Here is a 16,572-nt window from a genome sequence, read left to right as displayed (position 1 = left end):
CGTAAAAATGGTTTTAGTTATCATCATTACAAGACGATAATTTATTTCTATCTATTCATTATTTACTTCGAATCTCAATTCTTATTAACGAATGAGCGAATAATCGTCTCGTAGTGAAGGTAAACTTATGCCCGAAAACGAAACCTCAGAACAGTGAAACGCAATTTCAAAGCGCCCACCCACGCTACTGTTTTTGGAATCTGTTTACTCGGTTTTTCATAACAGAATATCGAGGTAAAAGGATATATCCACAGATCGGATACTTTCCAGACAGACGTAGTATAGTTGAAAAAACTGAAATACAATTTTCTCTTCTACGTTTTCTCTTCTACAATTTTCTCTTCTCTTCTACAATCAACTTAATTGTGTTTCTTTTTACCTCGTGGAACTATTCTAAGCCCGAGTATGTATATGCTACCTGTGAAATGAACTTTCCTAGTTTCGTACACGTCATGTGTTTAACCTATCCTATAACTATAACTATATTATACTATAATATATATACCATAACTATAACTATATTGTATTATGACATATATATTAACTATATATATATAACATATAACATATAACATATAACATATAACATATATATATATATAACTATAACTATATTATACTATAATATATATACTGTAACTATAACTATAGGTACGTCGTTAGTTGTAATTTCTTTTTCATGGTAAAAATCAATTGAATGTTTGGTTATAATTAATATTTTAATGAGAGGTTTTCAACGTTTAGCCGCGATGGAAAAACATACTTTGACAGGAGATTCCCCGACTTCAATGGAAATGGATTTCACTAGTTTCTAATGAGCTCTCGATGTATTTTCTGTAACAGGCTTTGAGTTTCAAACATAGCTCTGCATCTGGATTATGAATAATCGAATAAACCAAGGAAGGAGGGTATTTAAATTTTCTCTTCTTACTCGCATTGCAATAATGATCTCGGTAAATGATCTCTTTATCGATGAATTTCTGCTATTTTCTGTATCATTAAGATCATAGATCTTTCAACATTTATTGAAAATAATTTGGAACAAATAGCAGGCAATGAAAAAAATTCCAATAAAATTCAACAATACGCTATAGTATCGGAATTTTAAACTGTGAAGTAAATACGGTATTTTTATTTCCGAAAAGTTTATTTAGGCCATACGATGTATTGATATAACACAGTACAATAAATTTTTATAAACATTTATATAATAAACAGTTTTTGTTTATTATAATGTAATTATTATATATAATAATAAATTTTTATATGATAAACAAAAAATGATATGAACTAATAAACAAAACAAAATTGGGACATGTTGCACCGACATGCGCAATATTGCAATCGTTCTTCTCTTGTGATGTTATTTTCCCTCGATCGACGTGCACCAAGACCTTGCTGGCTGAGCCGGGGACAAACCAACTGACCAATTAAATTGAATCGCATAGCCGGTACGATTAACTTTATTGAAATCTGATAGGGACTAAATGTGCGTAGAACAATTTATTGGAAAAACAAGAAAAATTTCATGAAAATTTCTAGAAATTTACGATCTTCACACACGAATCGAAACTTTCAGATAAGTTACGTTTGATTAAGGATCAATTTATACTATACGGACCGTCGCGTAACGGCAACGTAATGTACCAGAATCGGCACGACAGGATATTGAAACGTGCATTTTAAATGGGGCCGTTTGCGTTATCAGAAAAAAATGAAAGATCATAGCAAATCATAAAGAACAGCAGAGAAAGATGAAAAATTATAAAGAACACATAAACATAGAAAGAACGAAGACTCATAAGACAAAGATCGAATAAGCGTGGAAATTCAATGAAGAGCTCGGAGGAGGTGACGTAAAGGGAACGAAATATGGAAAAATATGGTACGAAGGAAAGGTCAGTTTTTATTTTGATCGAGTAGAAGCTGGTAACTTCCGACCTCGCGTATCTTCCCCTTCATAACAGGTGTTAGCCCCCCTCTACCACTGGTTGCTCCTTTAAACACTAATGCAATACTGGGATGTGGCATGGGGTAGTATCTCGCACACGATAGGTAGAAGTAGAAACCCCCACCCGTAGACTATTAGATAAGCAAAACAGGGTGCCTCTGCGCCTGCGGTACTCCTGGCGAACATTTATATGTTACCTCCACCCTCTCGCCAACTAAATCAGATATCAGTGAAGTCGTCGTCGTGATTACTCGGAGGACACTCATATCGGTTCCTCTATCTTCCCTATCTTGAAATTTTGTGATATTTACGTAAAGCAAATATCATTTGCAATTATTTGAAGAGACTCTGTGATATACATACGTTGGAGAACAAGCAAGCTTTATCGGTCAACGTGGTCAAGAATTTCGTTGATTCCAATCTTCGTCAAGAGGTGGGTTCAATTATCCTTATCGTAAAGAAACAAGAAAAAGCAATCGTATGAAAAGTATTTGCACATCATTGTATTTATTATTATAATATTTACGTATTGATTAATTAAGCCCAGGTATATTAAACTTCGTGTGTTTTGGTAGTACTTTCGTGTGATTAGCAAAATTTAATACTTGAATATGAAATTAATATGAAAATTAAATGCAGAACCTGATAGAAGAAAGGTTTTATTAGAAAATAAGATTGTTTGCAAATATTTTTTGTAGCCGCTGTATACTGTTTGTGTGTCAAATTTTCCTTCATTTCTTAATTCTTTAAATTTTTCTATTTTGGTACTTTTTTTTTTGTTCTGAGAAATTGATCAGTTTTCGAGTGAAAGACATGAAAATGTAACGTAAATACCGGAGATTTCAATGGTCTATGAGAAACAGGCACCCTTCTTAGATGATAGCAATTGAATCGGACAGAAAACAAATTGATTAAATCATTTAGATTAACACTAATCGTGTACTCTGGTATTAAAATTCAACAATGTGCAAAAAGTGGATTTAGCCAGTTTCGCCTCAGATTGTTAGTGATTCAACCCTTAACTTGAAAAAATAATTTCTCTTTTCGTATGCACAGATGAAATACTTCGAACGTGAAAAAGTTTGAATATGCAATCGAAGAATTACGTGAACTTTTAAATTCGACGATAGGCGTTTAATTAAATTATGTAAATAGTATCTTGATCTTCTGAAAGATATCCGCTAAAAGATTCGTATTATTATGCTAAACAAAGATTCAAATGTTTGATCCTAAAATACTTTTTAGCCAAAACGGACCTAAAACTAAATAATGAAATTATTTCAGAATAATGGAGTCTACAACTGTCAAGACCTACAACAAAGAAATCTTACGTCTGATCATGATCGAACAATTATCAATAGTCGTAATCCATATGCGCGTTGAAAATGGTGACGTGACAATTAAATCCACCACATCTGTCAAGTATCGCAAAATATGTCACGAAGAAAACCAACTTTTGCATCTGGTCGGCCATTTAATCCCTCCAGACGAAATTCTCATTCCTTTTACAAAACGCTTTTCTGAATTCTTAAACATCGATATTCATTCCGTTACCGAAAGTATCGAGAACATCTTCAGCTCAACTTGTGACATTGTTCTAGACTTTAACTTACAAAAATTGATACAGCTGTCCAAGAAACGAGATGCTACGATTAAAGATATAATAACAGAGATGTTCTGGCTACCAAAAATGGACAAGAAATTAGGAAGCGGAAGTTGGTTCGAATCAGTCGATCGAGGACATGTAGTTCCTTTTTACATGACCTGTTGCGATCAATCAAGCGATTTTATCGGATATTATTTAAATTACTTTGACGTAATTGAACGATCAAATAGAAAAATAATAAAGTGGTATTTTTTGGATATTAATATCTTTCTTACGCAAGACGCTGATTCGTTATATAAAAAAATGGAACAAGAGAAGAACAAAAACAAGCAAACGAGAAACCTTACTATATTGAAAAAGATAGACGGCGATACGACACATCACATGATTCACGTGATTCGTTATTTCTCTAAAAAAAGCAAATCGCAAGATGATAGTATCGTCGATTTACTTAGAAATCCTTTCTTACCAACCGATCGAATTCCCTTTATCACACAGAGCTATGATCCACGAATGTCAAAATACGTGTTTCATATGGTGTATAAGGATAATATCGAAATGACCAATGAGAATTTTTTTAATCTGTTGTCCATGCTACGGGACATTTTGTGCAAACTGAATATTCGCTCCGTCGTGATACAGAATTGCGACTCTTTCAATTTGCGGGATGTTTTATATATGGTCGAGTACATTTTGTGTGAAGAGGATATCGCTGTGACGATCGCAGGAATGTAGAACTGTCAATCATGCCTCGGTAAATGATCAATTTTCTCTTGGATGATTTAGAGTTTTGATTAATGTGATTTTGATTAAGAATCAATCCGCCTCTACATTACAAATACGCGGTATAAAGCTTTAAATTGAGATAAGTTTAATGAAGAATTATTCACTTAATTATCTTCTAACTAAGTTTTATACTACTTTTACTTTGATAATATATGAGTATATTTTAATCTTAAATATCATATATAGACACAGAAATATAATAGGAAGAATTACTTTATTTGTGTAGATAGATTTCCTAAGAAGTAAAATTGAAAATAATTCGACTAACTCTATTATGATGTTTGTTAATGTATTATCGTACCTTACATATCTCTATATGAAAGTATTTTCATTAAAAGAATGCTATTTTTTGAGAAAGCGAATTTGTACTGTGATGTGATATCGATATAAGAATTGAACAAGGATCGGAGTTAGCTCTTTCCCAGTTTACTTGTTTTGCAGAAAAAATGAAAGCTAACACAGCTAACGCAATGATAATCACAGCTAATACAGAGAGCTGACATTTCCTAAAATACTTATTACTATAATTTTATAAAATACTTATTACTATAATTTTATAAAATACTTATTACTATAATTTGATTCGTGATGATATGATTATACATTTTATAATATTTCTCATATTTTCTGAACTTTTTAAATTGTAAAGATATTTTCATATTACGTATTTTGATAGTCAAATATATTGGCGAAAATTTCTCTTAGTATTACAAAAATCGGGAAAGGCATTCGTATATTTTTTTAAACACTTTACAAAGAGTACTAACTAGAAGAAAAAGAGTACATACTAGAAGAGAAAAGTAGGCAAGACGAAAGATATATATTTTTCATATTGTGAACGTTTTAGATTCTTTAAGAAAAGACTATTCCATTCGAAATATGATTATACATAGCAGTTATAGAATCTCTTAGGTGATGAAGAAATATGTTTGCAAAGAAACCGAAAATAAAGTAGAACAAATATCTATCTTATCAACAAAATTAATAGAAAATAGCCTATCTTGGATCAACAAAATTAATAGAAAATCATATTCAATTTCCTGAGTGTTAAATGTTGATGAACTAGAGTTACAGCCAATACACATGAGCGATGCGACATCGTACTGGTGTCATTGCATAATTGTCACCGATGGACGATGCGATATCGCTCGTGTACGTTACACGATTAAAGATAGGTATATGTGCATGTAGGTGTTACGTTTTTTACGTTTTAAATCATCTCAAACCGATGAATATTAATTATCGATCAATGGATGTTGTTATAATTATTACTATAATTATTATTATTATTTATTATTATATATATATTATATTATTATATATATATATATATTATATATATATATTATATTATTATATATATTAATTATTATTATTAATTATTGTTATAATTATTATTATATATGTGATGATTAAAATTGTATTCGATAAATGTAATCAATAAAAATTGTTCCTTGAATCGCGTGATATAATTTTATTAATACCACCTGATCGATTGTTCCACTTACTAGAGGCTTCGTTTTAACAAGTTAATTCATTCTCCTGTATACATATATTATATTTTCTCTTCTTCGAATGTATTCTCTATTTATGTTAGATATTAAGTTTGATAAAAATTGAAAGATGTTCGTTGCTAGACAGTTCGTAAAGCAGATGCAAAAGTTGATTTATTCTTTTTCTCTAAAAAGTTCAAGACAGAGGGAAAGCAAACGCGTAATAGAGAAAATTGAACAAGTACCAGTAACAACGCGTTATCAAAGAAGCGACATCATCGATTAATTAAACGTGGCCCGTTTACACATTGAGATCCAATCGCATTTAGCTGTCAACTACACAACTGTACACACGCTTACACTTTGAAGTTCGCGCGTAACTTGCGTGCAACAGAGGATTAAATATATATATATATAATACTTTATAATATCAAATATACCGAAATCCACAGCGATGGAAAGACAGGATTTATACTGTGCGTTCTATAACTACTTAATGAATGATCTGTGGCTGAAAGTCAAATTGATGCAAAACTATTTTTTCCGAAATTAATTATATATATAATACTATCTTTACTTTACTTTTCTTCTTACTTTTATTATCTAATACTTTTCTCTTCTGTCGTTTCTTTCATTTCGTTTCTTCGTAGAATCTCTCCTTCCCTTTTCTTCCACAGTTTCTTCCTTCACTTCTGTCTTGTTTTCTTCTCCACTTTTCTTCACCTTTTTCCTTCCATTTTCTCACCTTTTCCTTTCTCTCCTATTTCCTCCCTTATCCTTTTCTACCTATCTTCATCGACTGCTCTTCGTCCTGTCTTTCCCTCCATTTACTTTTTCTCCTTCCGTTTCCTTCTCGTCCTTCCTTCTTAACTTGGACAGGTCAAGTTCTTGCAACTTCGTCCCGACTATAAATGCGGAAGGTGCTTAACGAGTAATGGGAAATAAGAGAAATACAACGATATCTTATTTTTGGAAAAGCCGAATTTCGTGACCAGTCCGAGAGACACTACTCGGAACATGGTAACGCATACTCGAGCAGACTGGTCTCTCGCGTTAGCCGCGTAACGAGTTTAATAGAATAACACACTTCGATAACACGAACCACTCATGGTACGGATTACGGTCGTTGAAGTGTCAAAGTGATAGCTTAATTCGGCCAGCTTACACTGGGTCACATCGTTAATCGTATAATTTTATTTTCAATGAAAACGAACTTTCGCGCCAGTTTCCACCGATCAAGGAATTATCGCCTGTCAAAGTGTATCATTAAAGAGTAACAAAAATTCTATATACTATGTTACAGAAGTTCGTGTGAACTTAACAGTCAATAGAGTCTAACGAAGATGAATAGTCTAAAAGGAATCTCTTTCTCGTTCAGTTGCGTTCAGTTTAATGAGGCAATTCATGAAAGTTGCCACGACTCTCCTAATCGTCAAACCATGAAAGTTACATGCGATGTACACGCGCATTACGCGTACCTGTATACACATATATATATATACACACATGTTCAGCTACGTCGTAGGACAAAGATTATATCGAATTATCAAACACAAGCACGGTTGTACGAACTGTCACTGATATAAAGGAGCTTTCAACTGCTACGAGGGCAATCCAGTGGCTAAACACGTTGCAACAACATGCACGTCGTACTAATCCCATTTTTTCTAGGTCGGTAAGCCATTTAATTTTAATCAGTATTACAGCCTACACTAGTACACCTTCTCGCACAGACCAATTTACATTTTGCCGGTCCCATCGTTAATGCATGAAACATCGAAGAATCGATCTTATCGATTTGTAATGAGGGAAAATCGATTTGATCGTGAAAAATGAAAAACACATACGGCATATCGGTTTTAGTTATTTAGTATCATGTTCCTGCTGCGTCTATACCAAGTGTTCTATTAATATTATTATTGAGTCAGCAATTAATGTTACAAATGTCAATAGTAATTTTGTTTAGTTTCGCACGAATTTCTGACTGAAAGGTTCTACGTTGACGAGATTTCATCTTACAATCTTCGAGTTTCTGAAATATGTACAGATTCTAATATATATATATATTTTTTTTTATTTTTTATTTTTATTACTTTTTTTTATTATTTTTTTTTTTCCTTAGTAGACACGTAGCGACGTAGATTAAGGTTGCACATTGTATTATTTACGAAGTAGAAACGATTACGTATTTTACAAAATTATTTATCTTGATCAAAACTCTTACGATCATCTGTGATACAACTACCGAACCATCACTGCTTTATATCTACGAACGAAATTAGTCCTGTTGGAAAATTTCACGAACAGACGTGTCTAAAACGAGGAAAATTCAAATAAAACAACCGCGATCCTGTTTATAATTATTACAAACTGAGATTTTACTATCTTTGCGTAATATTCGTTAACGATAAAACTCCCAATTGCATTTCATTTTAATCTAGTAATTTTTAACAAGATGATTTCGAATAATACGATGACTTTTAAGGGTTGACCAGCCCTCATAAAATAACTAATCTCGTCGATATTTCCTTTATTTAGCGGCCAACGTCACCACGTTCGATTCACGTGCGTGGATATACGGTCCAGAATACGTGTTCGACGTGAATATCACACACGCATTGTCCGATGGTCTGTTAGGCGATGCACTCTTCCAAACGAGCGTAACCACGACTCTAAAGTGTCGTCCAAAATCGATGGATCAGTTGCTTTGTCATTTCGAAGGTATCACGGTCGAGGATATAAGCGGAGGTCACATCGAACTAGGAGAGATAGGAACTCCATTCGTAATAGAATTCAGTGCACGAGGAATCGAAAATATCGGATTCTCATCTGCGATCAACAAAAAGAAACTAAATATCCTTCGAAAAATCTTCAGAGAATTAAGCACCGAAATAGACCTAAGCAGATACGCAAACGTCGTATTGCCATATCTCTCGTACGCGGGGGATAAAGATTACCCGTTAAACGACTGTTCCTCTTTGTTCGTCATTTACGAGCTCTACGATTCTGACAATCTGTATAGAAGCAACCGAGGGGAGAGTTACGATCAATCTAAAAAACAGAATTACAATTTGGAGGTTTTGTCGTTACCAAATCGAAATACGGACAAGACTGTCGTATTTGAGAAGTGGACGGACAAACGCAATAGCAGATGTCATCCGACATTGCAGAAAACAATGACGAATTTTGAAATTGTATGTGTCAAAAATTAGCCAATTTCGTAATCAGTAGGCTGCAGTTGTTTATGCATTATTATGGGATATTTAGAAACGTGAACATTCGTAGAACGTATATAGCATGTTGAGTAATATGAGGATCATAGCGAAAATAGTACGACGAGCAATTGGAAAGTTAGTCTTATCGAAAATGTCGACTGTCGTAATATCGGATGTACCTTTGGTCGTTTTATAGAATTTCATAAATTTATTAACATCCTAGATTATTTACGTTTTTAGAAAACTTGCTTATCTTTGGATCTAAGGATTTCAAAGAGGCGCCGTTTCAAACCGAACATTTCTTTCGATCGTGTCCGTAAAAAATACGAATTTCTATGATCTTTGGCCGTTTTATATATTTTTACCATTTTTCCCATAAGTACGAAAAAAAAACTGACAGATTACTGACAATTATCGTCTAAGTAAAACAGAGAGTTAACGCTTATCTTTTTCAGGACGAATATATCAGCAGAATGTCTATCAATAATAACACGTTTGAGAGTGAAACCAGGATAAGCCAGAGGGTGTCGAACAACATAGCCAAAAGAAATTTTACCCTGCAGGATATTACTTCCGTGAAACTACTTGACGTAAAACCCGCTACGGATCCACTGCCGTTTCTCAATTTCGACAAATTTGAGAGACTACATCCCATAGAGGCAATGGACAACGATAATAATAATTAGATATTAAAACCCCCGTAGAGGATTGACGTTACTCTCCGTATAAGAGGATAGAAATATTGTAAAGGAACTGTAATCAAATTATATGCAATAAAAACTCTTAACTCTATGTAACTCGAATACGATTCACTGTTCGAAAGAACAACTAGATTTTTGAATTTGGTACTGTTAAGACGATCTACGACTGCGAGATCGCTCTTGCTTAACTGATAACGTGAAACTAGCTACAGTCGGTATAGTAGAAAACACTGTGCCCCTTATCGAGTTGCTTTCTAGAAATGAATTACATTTATTTTTAAAATTCGAATTAAAATTACGCCGATTACCGTTAAATGGAATAATGTCCATGTAATAGGATAAATTAAAGCGAATATACCGATTGAAATTTTGTTAATATACTCCTTATAAAGATTGTGATTATTATTCGAAAGCACTTTGTCAGAGAAAATATATTTTAAAGGATGCAATCGTAGAATCAATGGAAACGTTATAGAATTTCATTTTATATCTCGAATGTTGCGAGTTATCCCAGATCGAAGTAGCATAATTTGCGATTACAGCGTCGGTGGTGGGACGGCTTAATTAAATTACACGACGAGGTCGTCAGAGTATATCGGCGATATAAAAGGACCTTCAAGCCGAAGAAGAGTATTAAACCAGTTGAGAGCAGTGCTACGACATGCTCGCCTTATTAATCCCGTTCTTCTTAGGTCGGTAAGCCAATTTTCCATTTAACTGTGTCTTTATCGTCAATCTGTCTGAATCGGGCCAGGAACTGCTTATGCAAACGATAATTCACAGCTAATTGCAAATCGTAACTTCCTTCGATAGCGCACAAAAAAAAAAACGTCTACAGGCGTTAATCACTTTAAATCGATATATTAAATAGCTATTTATCATTTATAACTATTTATTCATAATCATTCGCTCATTCGCTTGTTCATAACGTACAACTCGCTTCGCTCGTAAAATTTTCAAATTAGAACGAATATTGAAATAAAAAGGAAAAATTAGAATTTTGTCGTCCTGTCCCATCGTCGTTTCGTTACGTAGAGAATGCGCTTTAATAATAATTTAACACGTCCGAACAGAGAAACTAATATTAAAATTTCCTAAAACCGAAAAAATCGGTAAAAAAAAAAAAAAATAAATGTACTAAAATAACTCGTGAAAAGAAGCTAACGACAAAAACGTAGAGTTCCGCTTGCGTTGAAAGAAGAAACCGTGACTGTGTCAACTAGAGTAAGTGCTGTTTAGCCTAGTTCAGTGTTTGAAAATTAACGTCAAAATTGATTAAATATCCGGAGAAGTAAATCGTCTAAACTAAAACTATCTGATCAAAGTGTCTAACGAGAACTTAGAATTCTGTGTGACAACGAGTTGGAAACTATAACTGTACCAATTAGAGCAGGTGTATCAAGTGCAAAAGTACAATATATTAAAAATTATAAAAAATAAATCGACCGAGGTAAAGAAAATTACAAGAAAATTAATAATAAATAGTTGCAATGCCATGTGTTTGCGCTGAATTGTATAAAAGCTGTGTCTAATGAAATATCTAATAAAAATCTCAAAGAGTTAAGGGAAGACAGAATTGACGAACGAAATTAACTGATCCTACGTGTGAAAGAATTAACAACGATACCGTAACGTGCGTCGAACGATAAAAATTATTCAGAATTTTATTGTATTTCAGTGGCCCGGGTGACGATCGACGAGAGCGTCTGGAAATATGGACCAGAGTACGTGTTCGACGTAGAGATGAACGTTACTTCGACTCCGATGAACCACGATGGAGTTCAAACGTCAAACTACACAGTGATGAACCTCTTCTGTAGACCGACAGGCTCTGATAGATTGTACTGTCATTTGGGAAACGTCAGACGGCAAAGCATCGACATCACGAACGACAATAAAATCGACATACCAGAGGAACAATCGAGACACCTAATGAGCGAGGAACCATTCGAAATAAAATTCAGCGAGTCTGGCATCGACCATCTGACGGTGAACGATCAAGTCGAAGTTGAACATTTGAATAATTTTAAATTGATCGCCGAACGACTTAATATCGGAGTGGACTTGAATGGCGTGCCCGATGGAACGTTCCACGTTACGGAGAACACGACAATCGGAGAATGCGACGTGACCGTTACGATAAATCACTATCCCTCCAAGAGAATGATGAACAAAATAAAGAATAACAGATACGAGCTGGAATCTCTGGCACGATTGAACAAAGTTCCCAGCGAGACTATACTGATCCAGAAAACGACTAATCTGAATAACTGCAGCTACTACGCATCCTTCTACTTCGGATCTTACGGTGCCAATATCGTGGTCGAAGCGGATCTCGATTCGCATCTAGTGAGCGACTTTATCCATGATATTCGACGATTTAGAAGAAATTTCTTTTCTTTTAGCTTTCGTCAAATTTGTGCCAATTATTCTAGAATTATTCTAATATTATTCTTTGTAATTTGTGATTGTGTAATTCCTTGTAAATCTCATTTTGGTAATTTTATGACTCTTTGTAAATTTGCCACTAGTCATCCTTTTGTAGGTTTAATCTTATTGGTAATTTCGTAATTTCTTAGAAATTGCAAGCAGCAATTTTCTAATCCTTCGTGGATCTGACGTTATTAGTTTCGCGATTCTTTGTACTTTTATTATATCGAATTTACCGATACGAAAGTTATATCATACGAAAAAACTTGCTAATTAAAAAATTAGACCCGCTCTAACGATTCTTCTCGTGTTTCTAGGAAAGTTCGACTACGCGTGTCTTCGTGAGCGACTATCAGTTCGTCTCGTCGATGACAAGGATGGGCACTTTGGGCACGGAAAAGAAGAAACTGTCGGCTATGACGCAATACGTAAGTGTGTCTCTGAGAGATATTCGAGCAGCCAAACGAGAATTGCTTGAAATTCCTGATTCATCGATAACTAGCATCGTGGCGAATTCAGAGATGAAGAACATATTTCCGATGAAATAAACGATTTCTGGGATAATTTGAAATACAGTTATAGATTAAAAAGACAAATTATAATCTGTCGACGTCAAGCACTAAGTTAAAAACAGACAAGATATTAATGTACCATAGAATGTTTTGTCCAATTTATGATAAAAAAATAAACGAAAGACAATAAATAGTCTCATATCAAAATACATCAAAATACCTACGATCTCTCCTATTATGTATACTATTTTATCGGTATCATACATTATTCACCTTAAATAACGCGTTTACCATTTACATTCTTAAAATCTTACACAAATCTTATTAGATAAATTTCTTTTTATTTAAATTACGGATACATTAAATTATATATCTACGGTGACCCACACACGTCCATATACGCACAGAATATCGTGTGTATGTGAACGTATACACATTTCTTTTCTCTGGTTCAGCGATCATTGTAAGTTGAAATTGATTGACGAATCGATTAAAACAAAAATACAGGGAAAAAAAATCTTTTAGCGTAACGTGATTCGTGATCTTCCCCCTGCGTCCACGCGTGTCTTTCTTTCTTCTTTTTCTTTTTTTTTCTTTTTTTCTATTTTTTTTTTGTTTGTTTGTTTCTTTTCCTAATCTAATTTTCGCCTTAGGGAACAGAGCAAAATTTCTCTCTCCTTACTAAATCTTAAATCTAGGTGTTCGGATTGCAAACGGCCCTCTTTTAAAAGATTTACGTCCCGATACTCGTGGAGATTACAGAAGAGAATATCGAAACGCGTTCTTCAGCGTTTCGAATGTTTCTAAATTTCTTTCTCATCCTTCGAATTCGATTATCTCGACTCAGGATACACGGAATGTAATTTCGTATCCTGATACTTCAGAAACAAATGCAGCCTGGTACGAATGTTATCTATGGAATGGATAACGTAACGCGCGATTTCATCTAACGGTCGAAAGGATAATTTGATCCTTAATTAAGAAACGCTTAGCTTGTGTCCTGTTTCTTTGAGAAACTTGTCTTGTTTCCTTTTGTTTCCACGTAGGAATGCCCCAAGCATCGATGGATTGCACGTTCGATATTTAATTCTCAAGTTACGATCGATCTTCCCAGTACGATCCTTCTTTTCGTACGATTCATCGATTAACCAACCGACTTTTAATCTTAATTTAGTTGAGACCTAACGAACATATAGTCGTATAGTCGCGGTAGAAAATGCATTTAGATTCTTCCTCGAATACATAGCGCGGTCCCTAAAACGTTTAAAAGCTGAACTTTCCGTACGAAGCTCTCGACAAGTCGCTCGTCGCGCTTATTCATCGCATATAATGCGCAAAATTTCTTCTCTAATAAAACAGAGGAAAAGAAGACGGTACAACAAGTACAAAGTAAATTCAGTCGATCGACCTTTCGCTTCTATTGCCAAATGACATCTTCGAACTACGAAAGAATGATTCGTCGTTGAAACGAGTGAGGCATCGTTGCGATTTTGCGTCGATAATGTACGAATTGACAGTTTAATCGTCTGATTGGAAAGGCGCGTGAATTTTCTGTAGCTGGTTCAAATTTGGCGCGCTATGTGAAGTTGCGACAACTTCACGTCGCTCGGTTACACCAGCCATTGATTCCTTGTAACAGCGAAACGTTATAGCTTTGGAAATATCAATCTGTCGAATCGTACGACATCGCTGCAAAGTGATTCGATGCGAAACTGCGTTGATAAAAGATTCGATGAGAAACGATGCAAAATTGCAACGATATCGCGTAGTTCGTCTGCAACGAACCTAACTTGCACGCTCTCTCAGTTACAGGGTGCGCTTCGTTGCGTCGGAATACGCGCGCCAAATATAAAAAAATTCGTACGACCAAGAGGAACCAGCGTCGTTTCGTCGCTCCCTGTAGAATGTAGGTTGAGGCGTCCTCTTCTTTCTTTTTTAAATACATAAGTACGTTTTGTTGGAATCGATCGTTAAATATTACAACAAGCATCCAATCACGATTACGATTTCGATATTTATAATGGCACGATTACAATGATCCTTGTGCGTTCATTTCGTTCGTCGACGATATATGGAATTGGTTCACGCGTCGCATCGATCGTATTCACCGTGTTAAATCATGGCGAATGACTGGGTACAACACGAAAATAAAAAAAGCTTGACACGTCACAAATTTACGACGATAGTTTCTTCAGTTCTTATACGTTCTCCTTTGTACGTTGCCTTCGATTGGTATTATTCTTTCTTTCTTTCTTTCTTTTTTTTATTAAACGAATCCAAATATCGTGTATAATTCGTCTTCAGACGTATCGTTCGATGAAAATGAAATATTTGCCTGAAAACGATACGAACAATTTTTTACGAAGATCTATTTAGAGATGAACATTGGAAAATGGTACCCCGCGATATAAGCTTCGTATAAAGCAGTTTGTTGTTTCTTTCTTTCACTAGATGCATAGATACAACGTTCTCCTAGAAGTTTCGTTTCGTTTGAATTGCTCGATTGATTGACTCATTGATCGAAGACATTGCCATTGTAAAGTTTTGACAATTTTCACACTCGCAGTATCAAACACGTGTACACATCTCAAATGTATATGTATATATGATCTAAGAATGTAAATATATGTATATATGTATATATAATCGACAATTTGAAAGCCACGTATATCCGGTATACGCGAATTATTTCGTCCCCTCGAGTGTACCGAAGTCTCTTAACGTTCAGATATTTCGTATAAGATCGTGATCGTCGTATCGAATCTTCCTCTTATCATCGATACCATTGACAGACAGACATCGTTACAAAATCGATTTATACAAATCAAAAAAAAAAAAATGATCACGGTTACAAATATTGAGAGAGTGAGACGAGGGATATGATTGCGGAAACATTGCGGAGAAGGAGAAATCCCATATCACAAACCACGGTGCACAGTACATACTCGGCGAACAATCAGCGATCGATAAGCAACATTATATCTCGTCGAAACATGTTTCCTTTCCGCAAAAAACGGGAAAAAAAATTGTTATCTAAAGCGTCGTCCGAACCGTCCGATTATGACAAACACTTTCCACTTGTATCCTCGTACGATTCTTACTGAAAGCTCGTTAGCGAAAGTCTACGTGACGATTTGTCCTGTACTCTCTTCCACTCTATCTACTAAAAAATTTCAAAAACCACCATTTGGAAAATCACTTTCGTCGCATGCTCTGAATCAAACGAAATCTTGCGAAGTATCTGCCTAACTAGCGGACGACGTGAAAAGAACGTGTTCGTTTAAATCGTCGTCTCTCTGTATTAAGCGATTTTTTCTTCCCCTTCTCTCGGTCCGGTATTTCTCCATTTTCCTTTTCTTTCTTCTCCATTCTTTTCTCTTTCTCTTTTCTTTTTTTTTTTTTTTTTTTTTGTCGCTCCGGTCTTGGAAAACAAACTACTCTAACCTAGGTGTATATACAATTATTACGCTCGTAGAAGAGACACGGCGCGCAAACCGTGGCTCAGTCGACACAGTTCCTGCCGTGCACAGCGAAAACACCGTACGCGGACGAATCGCAAGCGGCGCGACATTATTGACCGTTGTTCGCAATGTTGTTCTGCTGCTTCATGGAATCCATATTGGGGATGTAGTCCATCGCCATCAGACAGGCAAACACAGTCATCACCATCTTCGGTTTCACCTCGGTTATGTCCTCTGGCAGCGCGTACACGCGTGCGCCGCATTTTCGGGCCAAGGATATCGCGTACTTTGCGTTGTCCAGATTGTTCTGAAATGAAATTCACGTGAATTAGTGCGTTAATTTCGTGTAAGCGAAGCGATCATTTGGATGGTTTGTTTGTCTCCTCTTGTTGATTTTTTACAATGTTCGAATCGTTT

General features: G+C 35.0%; 2 protein-coding genes, 1 long non-coding RNA gene and 1 other non-coding gene across 5 annotated transcripts in view; 2 read left to right on the top strand and 2 right to left on the bottom strand.

Annotated features, from left to right (window-relative positions):
- Positions 1-225: 225 nt before the first annotated feature.
- On the bottom strand, positions 226-7,384 carry LOC125386301. The gene is made up of 2 exons (XR_007226324.1): positions 6,431-7,384; positions 226-2,399 (listed from the first exon to the last, which is right to left on the bottom strand). It is a non-coding gene; the product is annotated as an uncharacterized LOC125386301 (long non-coding RNA).
- LOC100649369 lies at positions 7,369-9,843 on the top strand. The gene is made up of 3 exons (XM_003393893.4): positions 7,369-7,507; positions 8,375-9,030; positions 9,507-9,843. The coding sequence occupies exons 1-3, from the start codon at positions 7,477-7,479 to the stop codon at positions 9,735-9,737; spliced, it is 918 nt and encodes a 305-aa protein (XP_003393941.2). The 5' UTR covers positions 7,369-7,476; the 3' UTR covers positions 9,738-9,843.
- A 231-nt stretch (positions 9,844-10,074) lies between these two features.
- LOC105667095 lies at positions 10,075-12,885 on the top strand. The gene is made up of 4 exons (XR_007226117.1): positions 10,075-10,082; positions 10,334-10,444; positions 11,431-12,101; positions 12,500-12,885. It is a non-coding gene; the product is annotated as an uncharacterized LOC105667095 (transcript).
- LOC100649047 (plastin-2) overlaps positions 11,429-16,572 on the bottom strand; it is a 46,624-nt gene continuing 41,480 nt past the window's right edge. For both annotated transcript variants that reach the window (XM_003393891.4, XM_012320247.3), the window contains exon 4: positions 11,429-16,462. In XM_003393891.4, coding sequence (XP_003393939.1) covers positions 16,265-16,462 — 198 coding nt within the window. In that variant the 3' untranslated portion in view covers positions 11,429-16,264. The remainder of the gene's footprint in view (positions 16,463-16,572) is intronic.

This window comes from Bombus terrestris, chromosome 2 (genome assembly GCF_910591885.1).
Source record: "Bombus terrestris chromosome 2, iyBomTerr1.2, whole genome shotgun sequence".
Lineage (NCBI taxonomy): Eukaryota > Metazoa > Arthropoda > Insecta > Hymenoptera > Apidae > Bombus > Bombus terrestris.
Note: the sequence above shows the minus strand (reverse complement) of the source record. Positions and strands in the feature narration are given on the sequence as shown.

Excerpts from the sequence above, each read along its gene's own strand:
- LOC100649369 (XM_003393893.4), top strand. The coding sequence starts at position 7,477 with ATGCACGTCGTACTAATCCCATTTTTTCTAG. Across the intron at positions 7,508-8,374 it reads ACTAATCCCATTTTTTCTAG|CGGCCAACGTCACCACGTTC; the intron begins GTCGGTAAGCCA and ends TCCTTTATTTAG. Across the intron at positions 9,031-9,506 it reads CAATGACGAATTTTGAAATT|GACGAATATATCAGCAGAAT; the intron begins GTATGTGTCAAA and ends TATCTTTTTCAG.